The sequence below is a fragment of the Micropterus salmoides genome, unplaced genomic scaffold, assembly GCF_014851395.1.
Source record: "Micropterus salmoides isolate LMB-PRFRI ecotype aquatic unplaced genomic scaffold, ASM1485139v1 Ms_hic_scaffold_19, whole genome shotgun sequence".
Classification (NCBI taxonomy): Eukaryota; Metazoa; Chordata; class Actinopteri; order Centrarchiformes; family Centrarchidae; genus Micropterus; species Micropterus salmoides.
In genome coordinates this window covers 18,342,241-18,357,533 of record NW_024041039.1, presented here as the reverse complement: position 1 = coordinate 18,357,533, position 15,293 = coordinate 18,342,241, and the positions used below count along the sequence as shown (strand labels likewise).

General features: G+C 42.2%; 1 protein-coding gene across 1 annotated transcript in view; it reads left to right on the top strand.

The window, feature by feature from the left end:
* The window catches only part of itpk1b (inositol-tetrakisphosphate 1-kinase b), a 35,102-nt gene that overhangs the window by 13,444 nt on the left and 6,365 nt on the right, over positions 1-15,293 (top strand). Inside the window, exons 4-5 of the mRNA XM_038728380.1 lie at positions 3,266-3,391; positions 9,195-9,312. Of these exons, the coding sequence (XP_038584308.1) occupies positions 3,266-3,391; positions 9,195-9,312 (244 nt within the window). The remainder of the gene's footprint in view (positions 1-3,265; positions 3,392-9,194; positions 9,313-15,293) is intronic.

Genomic DNA, 15,293 nt, shown 5'->3' with positions numbered 1-15,293 from the left:
TGGGCCAACATTTCTAAAGAATGCTTTCAGCACCTTGTTGAATCAATGCCACGTAGAATTAAGGCAGTTCTGAAGGCGAAAGGGGGTCAAACACAGTATTAGTATGGTGTTCCTAATTATCCTTTAGGTGAGTGTATTACCTCACACTATTCCTACACCCCTTCATCAGACATGTCTTTGTCACCTCTGTTCTAAAAACTGGAGCAACAGATCACAGATTTGGGTGTTTTATTGGACAGGAAGCACAGTAGCACTGGGCAATATACTATCAAATTCAACATAAGTTACACAGCAGTAACTGCACACCCCAATTTTCTTACGCCCTTCCTCACAGCATATTTAAAAGATGCAGCAGAGGACTGCATAGGACAACCACTGTAGGGGGTGTGGCCATGTGTGACGCAGGAGGTAAGGAGACCGCAACCAGAGTGACTTACTGACAGTGTGACTGACTGACCACTGCTCAGCGTGGCAGGAAGTGCCATATCAAGCTGGAAGTCAGGGCTAACCAGCCATGAGCAGCTGCTGTCAGACTCTCCGTGTCCGCACTGGAAACGGAGAGTCTGCTGGAGCTTTGACCGTCACAGGAAGCATATTCATGGCCCTTTTTGTAAGATTTGTAGCCCTGCTGTTCATGTTAATATTACAGGCTACAGTTAGCCGGTGCTCTGATATGTATTGTATACTTGGCAGCAGCTGATTTTTAAAATATAGCTAACCTCTGAGTCACGATTAGATGATGTGATTCCAAATTATTACCTGACTCCAATTTATTTTTTCGCCCAACCCAAAATTTACCTGCTTTTGGCTGGTGTTCATTTTGGACCCTGACTGTGAGAGGGTTTTACCCATATCGCCCACACCTAACCTCAACCCTCACTTTGAAAAGCTTGTGTCAATTGTAGCAAACCTGCTGGAGTCCCTGATCCCTATCAACCTCATTATAGCCCAGTATACCTTTTTTGCAGTTTGTGTTGCATGTTAATTTTGAGCTGAAGGGCGTGTTTTTACAGACACGAGGAATGGAACGTGGAGGAGAATGAGATCCAACAGTTTTAAGATGGGCAGAGAAAGACACGCCATGTTGATGTAGCATAACTTAACTTGAATATTACAGGGTGTGTTAGCATTTCTTCGCATGTTGTCTGACTGACAGACTAGCTGATCCCAGTGACTGAATGATCTGTAATATAGGATGTATATGCTCAGCTTAGAAAAGCCCATATTCTGTGCTAGACTCTGTTGAGAACAATGAGCATATCCTCCTGTCATAACAAGTACTTACCTAATGTGAGTAGGAGCTGCAGTTCGACGTTTTGTTCTTCCTGATAAAGCCAGTGTAAAGAACATGGTATCTAAATCGTCTGATATTTTACAGATTTACCACTCTGCAATCGACTTTTTCAGGGCAGGACCACGGGTACACATCTCACAATCATTAACCAGGAAATGTTGGCTCTGACTGCGGCCAACCCTAAACCAACTGAAACTCTGTACGGTTTTACACTTCTCACATTCATACACACCAGTGTGACTAAGGTGCATTCATTCTCAGTTTGCGTACTGTCTGGACAGCACAAAGGACAGTGGGGTCCTGCCCAGCTCTGGCATATTTGCACAGGTGTTGCTGAATTGTCTTTTGTCTGTAAAGATCAGGTGATCCCCCAATTGCTGATTAGCCAACGGGATAGTTAATGACTGTATTATGCAACAGCAGCACTGCAACCAATGCAATTAAGACAGTCTTCTCAGAAAAATCTTTAAACGTCTTTTGACGTTTGCTTTCAGTTGTACTGTCTCTTAGAGTTCCATATTTTCTTAATATGCAGTTAAATTATTTGTCACAGTGTTTGCCTTTAGTATAATAAGATGCCACAGTAATATCACTGCTGTTACAAAACACATAGCCTTAGGTCTAGCCAGGGATTTGTGATGATTGCTTTATCTCAAAATTTACTTTCAGTTATGATGCCTAGCCACATATTGAAGGCTGCTTTATACAGTTCTCTCAACTTCAGAATGTCCTCAGTCATGTAGCAGGAAAAACAAGCAGTAACTCCAAGCACTTGTTTGTTTTCTTACCTTTTTTATCACACACAAGCCTAACTTGACTCCCTTTGTTGCAACAAACTGGACACATTTGACCTGAATAGAGGCCTTTTGTGAATTGGATCCACACTCACCATTGATTGCTAAAGCCTAGCATCTCTCCTCTATCGCTTGTAATTTTTTTTGTGTGTGTGTGTGTGTGTGTGTGCGCGTGCTGACCCACATAAGTCTTATCACACTTGGAGAGCTGCCTTGACTACTTGTTAACTACTTGGCCAGTGTAGTCAGTCTTTCGGTTGCGGTAAACTTCAAACGAATGCTAATTTGGTGTATTTTCAGAGGCTGTCGAATATTCTCAGCGAGACTGGAGGTCTGGCCAGAGGGAGAGTTTGTAACTCATAGTAAAATAGATGACACCAGACATAAATCCTGATGGTGTAATTCAAAACAAATACAGCATCAACTCTGGCTGCACCATTACAGCTATAAATAAAAGGGGGACAAGATGATTTAGAATCAGTCCTGATCCTGTTTCATAACCAAAAAAGCAGAAAAGAAAATGTTTCTTAGAGCAGAACGATAAGATGGGATGGAGAGATTACTCTTCTCTATTGACAGATTGGGAGTATAAATGAGGAGCGCAATGGAAGATTGATTATTGTACTAAATGTGGGCGACTGTAGCTCTGGAGGTAGAGCAGGTTGCCTGTTAATCGGAAGGTCGGTGTTTCACTCCCCAGCCTGCATGTCGAAGTGTCCTTGGGCAAGATACTGAACCCCAAATTGCCCCTGGTGGCTGTTCCACCAGTGTATGAATGTGTGTGACTATTAGTTTCTGTTTGAGCACTTAGGCTCAGTGTAAGAATGTGTGTGACTGGTGAATGCGATGTAGTGTAAAAGTGCTTTGAGTGGTCGAAGACTAGAAAGGCGCTATACAAATAGGGAGCATTTACACTTATTTCCCAAAACGAGTGGGCCTTTTCTTAAAAATCATACACAAGGTACATATTGCTTAGATAAAACCACCAGTTTTGTATAAGCAATTGCAATTGTATAAGTACACCAAAAGGCATTGCAGCTAAGACACACCCTTGGCTGATAAAAAATGGATGATTGCTGAGGTAATCATCCATTTCTAAATGTGAATGAATACCTGAGTGTAGGAGGTCCCTGTTTGCGCAGTAACACTTTACCCTTTTCCCCCCTTCTCTCTTTAGCTGGACCTCAGCCAGCCTCTGGAGGAGCAGGGTCCCCTGGACGTCATCATCCACAAACTGACAGACCTCATCCTAGAGGCTGACCAGAATGATTCACAGGCTGTGCTGCTGGTGCAAAGAGTACAGGTATGCATCTTGGTCTTCCCTCATTTCCCCTCAGAAGAATACTGAGGTCTGGAAAAGTGGGGCAAATGGAATAGACAATTCCCACTTATTGAAACACAACCCAAATGTATGAAAAATATATTTGATTACATATTTATTGGAACTGGACACTTTTGAGAGTTGTTCCACGTCTTGTCCTTTTAAACGTTTGAGCACTGAAGTCATATCCTGACTGTAGGACCATTACGTGTGACACAATAATGTCAACTTAAAAATCCACTTACTAGATTTTTGAGTTTTCAACTGTATCTCAGTCTTCATCAGCGTTATTTAAATAGCATTTCTGCAAATTTTAGATTATGTTATTTAGACAAATGTCTTGAACATCTGCTTGAGTTTAGAAATTTTCAAATGACACCCACCCTCATCTCGTCTCATCCCAGCCACTGTCAGCAGGCATGTGGTCTAACAAGCTAGTGTTGTCTGTAGCACAGCAGCACTGCTACAGGCAATAACAAAGGCTGCATTTATGGATGACAGCATTTTATATTTACATGTAAATGACCCAGTTCCTGGAATCAAGCAGACAGGCCAAAGAGCCTTACCCTTACTCTCGGAACATAGAGGACACTATATTTGAATGTGTGGTAACTTTTAAAACCTAAATGCTGTTATTGAATGTTCTTTTAAGAGTTTTTTTCTTGTTCTTCCTGAAGTGAGAAAAAGCTCTCATGGACAGCAGGTCACAGCTCCAAATGTGACACTGTGAACACACAGAAAACTGGTGTGTGTGTGTGTGTGTGTGTGTGTGTGTGTGTGTGTGTGTGTGTGTAGTCAATTTTATTTATTTTCCACCAGCTCTCTGAATTCAATGGGGCTTTGTTGGCATGGGAAACAGGTGTTATAAATTGACAAAGCAAGTGTGAAATTAAAAAAAGTACATAAACAGAAGAATTGTCAGATAGAAAAATCTCTCTGTCTCGCTCTCTGAATGAGTCATAGGATCTGTAATCATGATCAACATCAATGAATTCTGTCAACATGTTCCTGACTGCTCATTTACTGTTGGAAAGACGAACAGGATGTCTATGTGGAGCAATCACTCAAGTGGCATGCATGCGTTTATGGTACTCTAGGCCATTAGGAAACAAATGCTCACACCTTGAACTGTGTGACAAAAAAACGCTGTAGATAAACCAACTAGAGTAGGGATCCCCTGCTTCAATGGATAGGAATTTTCCCTCATCCTCCAACAAGCATGTACAAATAGAAATACACATTTTTTGGGCAGTTATTGGTACAAACCAACTCTAGTTGTGTCTTCAGTGTGCTTCGGTTCATATTCTACAGCTTTCCAACAGCAATGCATAGCCATCATCTCTTAAAAGGTCATTGGAGGGGAATACAGAGGCTATGAACCAGTGGTTAGTGGTTGTACTCTGTGTCAATCCACAAGCAGCGTCATAGCTTCTTTGACACCTACACGCAGAGCCTCACCTAACCTCACCTAACACAAGCACGTGCAAGACGACGCTCTGCTGGAGGTGGGCCCACATGGGGGCGGCTCCATGTAGATCTTTTGGGATGTGCCTGGCCGAGCCCCATGGTTCAAGGTCTGGGCGCTCCCAGGTCTGACTCCTGGAATAGGTTATAAATCTCCTCTGGCCAGGGAACGCCTCGGGATCCCCCAGTAGGAGCTTGGATGGCTAGGGAGAGGGATATCTGGATTAACCTGCTGGCACCGCAACACGCTCCTGGATAAGCAGAAGAAAATGGATTAATCATTTGAGTTTTTATTATGCAAAAATGGCCGTTTCCAGCTTCTCAAATGTGTGCTTTTGTTGTTTTTCTCTGTTTAAATTATTGTGAATTATTTTTTGAACTGTTGGTCAAAACAAGTTATTTAAAAAAAAAAAAAAAAAAAAAAAAGTCACCTTGGTTGTAATGGGCTTAAGACTAAGATTTCTTAAATGTTATCAATTAATGTGTATATGTGTGTGTAACCGAGACAAAACTTTTAGAGGCTGAGACCAAGTCGAGACCAACACCAGTTCCCCACATTACATGACACACAATAAAATGTGGAACGAGATCATAGGTACATTCCCATTAAAACACCTACATACAAACACTTAGAGCTGAAATCAACATAAGCATCACCATCTTGGGGAGGGGTGACAGTCGTTAACGGTAACAACACATTTTTATTTAGCGTTATTGGTTGCATTTGAAACAATTTGTTTTACATCCAATCAAAGTTTGGATGTTAACAAATAAATCGGACAATGCTAAAACAATTTACTGCTATTCCCAAAGTTATGGTCTTGAAATAAAATCCCGAGTCCTCAATGTCCGGGACTGAGACAAGACCAAGTACAAATGAGGTTGATGATGAGACCAAGACCATCAAAAAGTGGTCTTAAGACCGGTCACAAGGCCAAGACCGGTCTAGAGTACTACAACACTAATCTCAAGATTCATTAATATGAAAATAATCAGCTTTAGTAGGCACTGGTTTAGGAGAACAGTGGTAAGGCCGTTTACCTAAATGTTGCTGTTCATGTGCGTTAATAGAGCTCACTTTGTTGACCTCTAAATCTCTACTAGACCTTCTTTTTTCCCAGCTATGTCCCTTATCTCTTTTCAGGAGATCCTCAAGTGTCCTTATTCTAACCAAAGGCCTCCCAGTTTGCTGTGTACATTACGTCTCTACAGGATGGCATCCTGTAAGCATTAAGTACCCAAACCACTTGGGCAGCGGCTTTAGACTCAACAACGAAAGCGTGTGACTAGAGATGAAAGTTGGATCAAGTATTAACTGGAAAATCAACAGCTCAGCTCTGTGCCTCAGCCCTGTCTGTACCTCTTTAGTTCTGGTTATTTACCTGAACACAACTGTCAACTGTGATTACATTTTCGTTGAGATATAAGCATTGGCACATTTCTAACATGACGCAGCTGTGATCATAAATAACCTTTTGTCTGGTGGCGGGAGTAAGCCTTCCTCTCTAAAATTCCTCCTTTTATTTAAAACAAAATGTCAGGCCGGGATGCGTTCTGGTGATTCAGTGGCCTGAGGTGTGAGCTGTGTGCAACGGACCTGTGCATGATTTTTCTCTGGCACTGCATAATTATGGGTGCATTTGAAAGAGAAAATTTGCAATAAACAAGCATGATGGTATTTTTAGTTTGCTACAAACAAATTAAGTTTGTAATCAAGTGGCCTTCTCTGTGATCGACCGCTTGTGTTACTCGAGCTGATGTGGTTAATCACACCCATCTGGTTGTGTGCTAAAATAATTTCCCACTAGAGGTTTGATGCCTGTGGCGTCACAGACATGGCTCTCAACTAGCAGCACTGATTAGATCCTCTGCTGAACATATTTTGAGACTTTAAAGACTTTTTTTCCCTAGGAGAAACAGATCTGCCTGGAAAAGCGAACAGAAAATGTGCAGCACTATAACACCCACTCCCTTACACAGACATTGACATACGTCTGGCTCTTTTCCTCTCTAACACCTGCTAGCCAGTGCTCATCTCCATCTCACCACCTCCTCTTGTCTGTGTTTTAAATGTGTTTCTTCTACTGAGCTGCAAAAATCAGCAAGTGACAGTCCTTATTAGCAGAGTGTTCCTCTAAACTCCTGGAAGATTAGTTTGGATTTATTTTTTGGCTGCTGCATGTTTGACTTATATAACCGCTCAACTGGCATTGCCTGTTAGATCCCAGCAAATCCTGCAGATGGGTCCTCCGTGTCAAGGCTAAGGAATTTGTTTACATGCTCCGTGCGTCAGTATGTGTGGGTATAATAAGAGTCAGTTCTCACATGGGCATTTTTTCCCCGCTGTACGTTTGTGTTTGATGTCTGACATTACGCTGTGTCATGTCATGCAAACGTGTATAACAGCGGAGCGTTTTTTTAAAAGGTCGTGATGTGAGCAGGCAGGCTGTTTGTTCCGACAGCGTTTGTGACTCAGTAAAGTTGCTCGGAACTGGACGGGTTGGCAGAGAAATCCCAGTGCGCAGAGATGGAAATGTGGAGAGCGTGGGGAGGAGGTGGTGTGGGGACAGATCCAGAGGAGAGCCGACAAGAGGAGAGAAGGGGAGTGCAGTTATGTAAAATAGCAAACCTCACACTGACCTAACAGCCGGCCATGCAGAGATGTAGTGATGTAACTTACACAGACCCACTGGCATACATCTCACACTCTCTCTAGCTCACACATTCACAGTGAGGCGTGTTGACCCTTTAACTCAGTGTTTGTATTTGAAGTTTACCTACTTCAATATGTTTGTTCAACATTTCTAATCTCTATGGGCGGTGTGTGTGTGTGTGTGTGTGTGTGTGTGTGTGTCATGAGAGATGGTTGCACATGGTGTGGAACCTCTGTGTGCTGGTATGTTCTAGTAACGCATCCGCATATTCCCATTTATTAATCAGTCAATTACAGTTTCAGAAAATGGAGGAAAATCCCCTTCACAATATTCCCGAAGAGCCTGTGGGAATGTCCTCAGCAGATGTCTTGTTTTATCCAACTAGCTGTCCAAAAGCCAATGTCATTTAATTTCAAATGTTTCAGTTTTTGAGAAATTACTTAAATTACTCGAATATTGTTGACGATTCATTTTCTGTTAATAGATGAATGATGGAGTGCGGGTTTCAGTTCTACATGCACCCTGGTTGTAGCTTCTAGCATTGGAGAAGGAGATGTAAAAAAAATATTTATAGTATAAATCATGACCACTCACCGCAATGTGAGATGCTGCTACTAGCACCTTTCAAGTTGGGTAGATCTCGAGAAGGGTATGGGCAGAATTATGTGAACTTTATGTCAACATTGATTTTGGACGCCACGGGCACACCGTTTTTCACGAAAACTCACCGTTTGTACAACTTTTAATCGTCAATGGCTTTAGAGTAGACAGGGAAAATCTGACGTCGGTCGGACTAATTCTCTAGGAGGAGTTTGTTATTATGGAGTGTATTTAAAAAATCCCAAAATGGCCAATTTCCTGTTTTTTTTGGGGGGGGGGGGGGGTTTAGGGCATCGCTCCAAGAGGCTTTTTTGTACATCTGGACATGATACATGTACCCCAGAAACTTCGTACATGCAGGTAAAACGTGGCGCGGGGGCTGCTTCGTTGAAGATCACTTCCTGTTGCCAGTAGGTGCTGCTATGACTATGAGTGAATGTTGTTTTGTACATGTGTTTAGGGCAGGACTTTTGTTATACTTATCAAATTTGGTGCAGATGTGAGCATGTTTACTGAAGTTGTAACATCTTCCTGTTCATGGCGATGACACGCCACGGGCAAACTGGTCGTCTTGTAATAACCGTTTGAATAACTTTTAATCATCAATGGGTTTAGTGTGCACAGCGAAAATTTGAAGTTGATCAGACTAAATCCCTAGGAGGAGTTTGTTAAAGTACAAAGTTTGTAAATCGCCAAAAATGACCATTAAATCCAAAATGTCCGACTTCCTGTTGGGTGTCGGGCATCGCTCCAAGAGGCTTTTTTGTACGTCTGGACATGATGCATGTGTCACAGAAATTTCGTACACGTAGGTGAAACTTTGTCCAGGGGCTGCTCTGTAGTGCTAGCGAGCCATTTTGCCACACCCATGCGCGAAACCCATAAAATACGAAATTTTTCGCCACGTCTGAACTATGTGCAAAGTTTGGTGAGTTTTCGAGCATGTTTAGGCCCCCAAAATTGAGGTTACTTTGCAGAAAAAAACAAAAGTATAATTCCTTCAGTTTCAATAGGGACCTCACACTTCGTGATCGGGCCCTAAAAATGTTTGTGTATCTGTGTTTCAGGACTACATTGATGCCCACCCTGAGACCATCGTTCTGGACCCTCTCCCGGCCATCCGGACTCTGCTGGACCGCTGCAAGTCCTACCAGCTCATCCACAGGATAGAGAGCTGTATGCAAGGTAAGAAGTTTCGAGTTAACTTGGTGACACTTGTTCATAGCAATCTCCCACCGACTGGCTTACGGCTGCGTCAGGCAAGCATCTGTAACAGAGAAGTCTCAATTTTGCAAGTATTGATTAGTGAATTTGCTCACGGACGAGAAGTACATTTGCGCTCTACTACAAACTGATAACCAATGGCCTATTTTGCCCCATTCATATAAATAAGTGAAGGCTGAATATTAATAATACAACTTTTAAATGCAGTAGAAACACTGTAAACTGCAGCCCCCAAAATGTCTATGAAGTTCAGTCTTAAAGAGTTTGAACGAAAACTCAATGTCGTTTTAGCCAGTGGTGCCTGATAAACTGGCAACCGCATACGTTTTGCTGTATCACTTTGTGGCGTGACCAGGCTTTTCCTTTGTGTGTAGAGTCAATATCACATTGTGTCATGAGTTCAAATGAAGCAAACACCATCAGTTTCTCTGTTCCTCTCCCAGTCCTCATTATTTTATAAAAGCAGAAGATATCTAAAATAATAAAGGAATCATTGATTCCATGGACAGTGCCTTCTTCCTTAAAGTGTCTAATGTTGTTAAAAGGATAGAGCTGTGGTAAATGCAGGTTCTCTGTCTATTCTCTTTACTTCCAAAGGAGACACATGGATAACGTATGACGGTGCTGTCGCCTCTCACTTGAATTATGTTGCTAGATGCTTCCGAGCAGATGTTTAATTCTTGGCGGTTGAGCTCTGTGCTGATAAAATAATTCCTCTCCTCCCTTTTCATGCGACAAAAGCACCTCTCCACTTCCCCCTGCCTGAACCCAGTATGAACTTGGCTCTTTGTGTTCCTCACTGAAGGCTCAGAACTCGCCTTTGAGTCAGCCCAGCGACCCCTTCCTCTGTCACTGAGCACACAAACTAAATCAGGGGGCAATGTATTTTGGGTGGAGGCAGAGAAATGCAATGACGACAGGAGCGCAGTACCTACCCACGCACACTGTAAACACACCTGTGACTCATCCACATTTCCTTTACCCCCATACATGGCAGAGAACATAAAGCGTCCATGACTCTGTGTGAGACTGCCGTGGTGTCAGAGCAACGGTTCGGAGGCGGTTCAGCATGTCAGCAGTGTCATGAGTTTCTTAAAATAGATTCATCTTTTTATCTAAACAGACACGATGGCTGTTGCGTAACAAAGAGTATAAGCTGCATCACTCACTCACTCACTGTGTTTCTGGTTTGAAGAGGAAGATGGCTCACTGGCTGCATTTATAGGAAGCTTCTCTGTTTTGTTTTTTCACCACTCTGCTTCCATTAATGCAAGTGGTGCTCTCTGCTCACACTTAGACCCGCATACCAAGTCATTATAACCCTACACCACTGTGTTTGTAGAAAAAACAGCAGGCGACCAAGGTTAAATGTACTTTCAGGGGGGGGAAAAACCCTGAAAAAACTGGGTTATGGTTAGAGTAAAATAGAGGACGGTGTCAGAGTGGAAAGTCTACCTTGCTTTCTAAGGCACGGCCACTTCCTCCTCCTTATCAGCAGAAACCATGGAGTCCTGGAGCAGCTGCCAAGGCAACCCAGTACTGAAAGGCCATAGAGAGCCTGCCATGGTTCACAGTTTGCATGACTCAGAATAGTACTCAATAGGAGGAAGCACTTGAGGTGCTCTCTGAAAAAGCAAACCTTATTTTATCTCTTGAGTGGTCTCTCGATGTTAAATGGCCCTAGTCACAGTACATTCAGCTATTCTGCTCTGAATTGTTTAAATTAATATAAACTTCAGTACAAGAATTAGCTCATCTTAATGTTATGTATAATAGAAAATAGCCAGACAAGGGGCCACACAAGCGCTAATGGATCAGTGTCACTTATTCATAGTTGTGCTTATTGGGACTTTGGCACTGCTCTGTTGTCAGACTTGGTTTTGTGTTTCCTAGCAAGGTAATTGTTTATGTTACTTAGTGGAATCCACTGGTTCCTGTGTATGCTTGAGTTTTGATATCTTCAAACTGTTTTATAGACACAAAACCGTCGTCAAGTCAACCCTTCTATAAAACGAAAGCCTCTGTCAATGTTATCCTTCCCCAGCTCAGGATTAAAGAGTTCTCCTGACCACAAGCAGATTCCTCAGGATCAAACTGAAACCTTTCTGGGTTTATTCGCATATTAATCAGATGTGTCTGAAGGTCCCCTTGCTAGCATTAATCCACGCCTCTGCAACGGCCAAAAGGACACGTGTCCCTTTTATGCAAGTGATCAATATTTAATCATAGTTGCAGCGTGAGAAAGACTAACACGGAGACTCCGCTGAAGCTGCCCAACCTTAATAAAAGATTTGCTGCCTGTCACGTATGATGGTGCTTTGTCACCATCATACATGACATATCTCATCAAATTGATCTTTTTGTAAGAATTATAATAGTAATTGAAGCCTCTTAGAGCGCAATATTGAGAATTGCATTACTCTCGGGGGGGGGGGACGAAGAGAGAGCAGCGAGAGAGGATGTGGGGGTTTCTAAGAAACAAGCTCTAAATAGCAACAGGAGAGTTGAGCTTTCCACCTAAACAGCTCTGCGCTTTATGAAGCTTAATGTAACTTCTCTGTTGTTCTCTGCACCTAATGCCTCAATCCAGAGGGAAGATATGATCTGAATCTTAGGTACTGTAACAGGCCTGTGGAGGGATTTCTTTTCTGTTTGTTCTCAGGAATACCAGTCACTGCCTATAAGTTTGGGGTTTATTTATTTATCTCTCATGAATAGGATGTGACCGAGTGGAGGAAATGCAGTAGATGGCCTCAATGAGATAAAAGAAGAGAAACAAAAGAAAACAAGTGTAACTGCATAACTCTATTTAAAAAGCATCTCATTGCAGAGTCCCGTAAACGTCGCCCTCGGCTCCACTGGGTCTGCTGCGAGCATGCAGTGTTTAGACAGAGCCAGAGATTGATCCTCCCCGCCCTCCCCTCCACCCCTGTATCCCTAAAACGTCAACTAGAGCCAAGCATGCACGCTATTACAAACTTGGCGCATTCTCTTATCCACCATTCCCTGGTCTCTTTATTATAAATCCTTAACTTGGAGCTTGAAATGTTTTCCATTTGACAAGGTTTAGGGCTTTTGATGGTTTTTTGTTTGACAAAATTTAACGCCTTCAGTCTTTGGGAAATCAGTGATGTAATGGGGATATTTTCCTCGCCAGTCTGTTTTCTGAAAGACATTATGCTGCTATTCCTGTCCTGCAAAAATAACAGCAGTATGACGAGCGTGGCTGTAGCCAGTGCAGAGATGACTGAACAGTAACCCTCCAGGGTTCATGCTCCTGAAAGTGGCTAGTTGCAGATTCATAGACCCAGCTACACAGGGAAAGGTTAAAAACCACAGAACATCTACCCAGCAAAAACAGAAACATTTGAACCGTAATAATCTTTGCTAATTTGCTTTTTGGAAGTAAAAATAAAAGTGTTCCTATTAGGAAATTAGTTTTGTATAGTGGTCAAAGCAAATGTTCAGCTGCAGTGGAGCAATTCTGGAGGGCACATCAACAGGGTGGACACTTGAAGGATTATTCCAGGTAATTGTGCTTATCTGTAGCTGTGGTATTCATTTTTTTAGGTGTGTTTACACTGTACTCACCAAAGGCATTGACGAGATATTGGAATGTGCTAAAACAAAGTCAGTCGATCAGTCTGGTTGTAAACAAGCCACAGTTGAGCCAGATAATCCAAACCACTTTTTTTAGAGGTAAAACCAAAAGACGTTGTCTTACATAAACACATAAAAACTGTGCTTGCATTACTATGACAACAGGTTAAAGTTAAGACTGGATATTGATCTTTAAACTCAGATGTATGTTTACAACATATAGTTCGATAATAAATATATATATAAATATAAAAAAGAATACAGATGCATGTAGAACAAAAGGAGGTGCAAATTGCAATATATGGTGCAATGCATTCATTATTAGGATTTACTATTCTATAGATTACCATCAGTGAACAGGTTTGGGTCATGATTTTGCTGTTCCCCTTAATTTTCTCTTCCAAATAAGTTTGGCTAACCTTGTTTTTTGTTTAAAACACCTGACTGTCTGTGCTTTCCCCAATCTCAGCAAATAACTAATTTAACAATAAAAAATTCATATGGCAGTATGCTCATCATAATTTCCCAGAACCCATTGTCACGTCTTCAAATTGCTAGTTTTGTCCGACAAACTAAAACTCAAGACATCTGAATTTTACAACCAGTGAATTAGGGCTGCTCGGTATATCGGTATAGTGAGTATACCGATATAATTTCAAAAGAGATATCAAATTAGACAATACCGTTTATACAGATTATAGTTTGATGTTGAGTTAATTATTATGTTTCAGTGAAGTCCTTGCCAGTGTTTGCTCCTCTCTCTCCCTCACTGTGCAGCCATGCCCCTCCCTGTGCGTCTGCGCGCAGCCGTTTACTCACAAACTTTCTCACAACGTGGAGGGAGACTCAGTCGACACTGCTGAAGACCTGGCTTTTAAAAAGGAAAAACAGCGGTTCAGTCAGTTTTTCCCACACATACACTTTACTTCGGTGGTCTACCCAGGCTAGGCGACACATTGTAGCATTTATCAGAGAAACACAGAGTTAGTCAGCCTAACGGTACCGGAATATATTGTCCATATCGCCAAGCCCTACAGTAAGTCTGTGGGACCTATGCTCGGAAAATGACAAACTGTGAATCAGTTATCAAGATATAATCATAATAATAGTATTATTTTTATTATTAACAATGAAAATGATGGCCAAACGTACAACAATAAGCTGCTTTAGTGATGTCTCCCTGATCACTACACCCATCATGTAGCCCTATTACAGTAACAGAGGATCCTTAACACTGGATTACTGTATGTGGCTGATTTTACTGCGACCTGCTTTGCAGCTTGATGTTACTTAAAGCGTTTTTGTGATAGCGCTCAAGCTTTAAAAAAAAATTTGCCTCGTGCATCAGCTTTCATTGTGGGGTTTTCCAAAGGTTATTGTATACTATCTGGCTGCTGTGGGAGCTGTAGGTGTCTGTGGGGCCCAGTGTGCAGCAAGAGTTCAACACTCAGCACTGGAGTAAATGTAGGCAAATGAGATTCTCCTGACCTCAGCACTAGCGGGAGCAGAGAGCCCTGCTCCACTGAGGCCCACAGCACAAAGACCAGCATGGTTCTATTGTGTTTTTATCATTAGCTCTTAGTTTGGCCCCCCTCACTGATTTCCTGTGGCGATATCTCCAACCAGCCGCCTTATCACCACCGTGTACCTACTGTAGAGGAAATTACAGAAGGCAGAACGTTAATATAGATGCATCGTGAGCCCTGATATGGTGGCGTATGACGGAGCTTCAGGATGTTCGTTAATTTCAGTCTTATCGGAACTGACCGACCTGCCGCTACAGGATGTGATGTAAAAAAAAAAATGATGCAAGCAAATGTGATGTAAAACATGGTGGTGAGAAAGAGCCTGAGTGTTTGTCTTGGCCTCAGTTATGTTTAATTAAGGTATGGCTGAGTATATTTATATTGTGTGCTTGAACAGTGTTTTGTTTGCTGATGGCCAACTAGTGAATGATAAATCACACTTGTCAGTCAGGTGATGTATCTGATGTATCTGTAATATCCTCCTGGTTTGACTTGTCTGTAGTTCCCCTTGAGAGAGAGAGAGAGTGTGTGTGTGTGTGTGTGTGTGCGCGTCAGAAGGCCCTGGCAGCTTTCTTCTTTATTTGGACAGGAGTCATTTGTTCCCCGGGGCCTCTGTTGTGTTTGTGGTCTAAACCTGTTGCAAGGATGAAATATAAATACATGGACAAATTTAGTTAAATAAGGTGTACATACGTGACTCGTCTGCTCCTTGTGTCGAACTGGACTTGAGCATATTTGCTCAAACTACGGTAGGATGAGCTGCCCTTCATTTTTTTTTCTTCTTCTTCTCTAAGTAGGCTATGGATGCTAACTGAA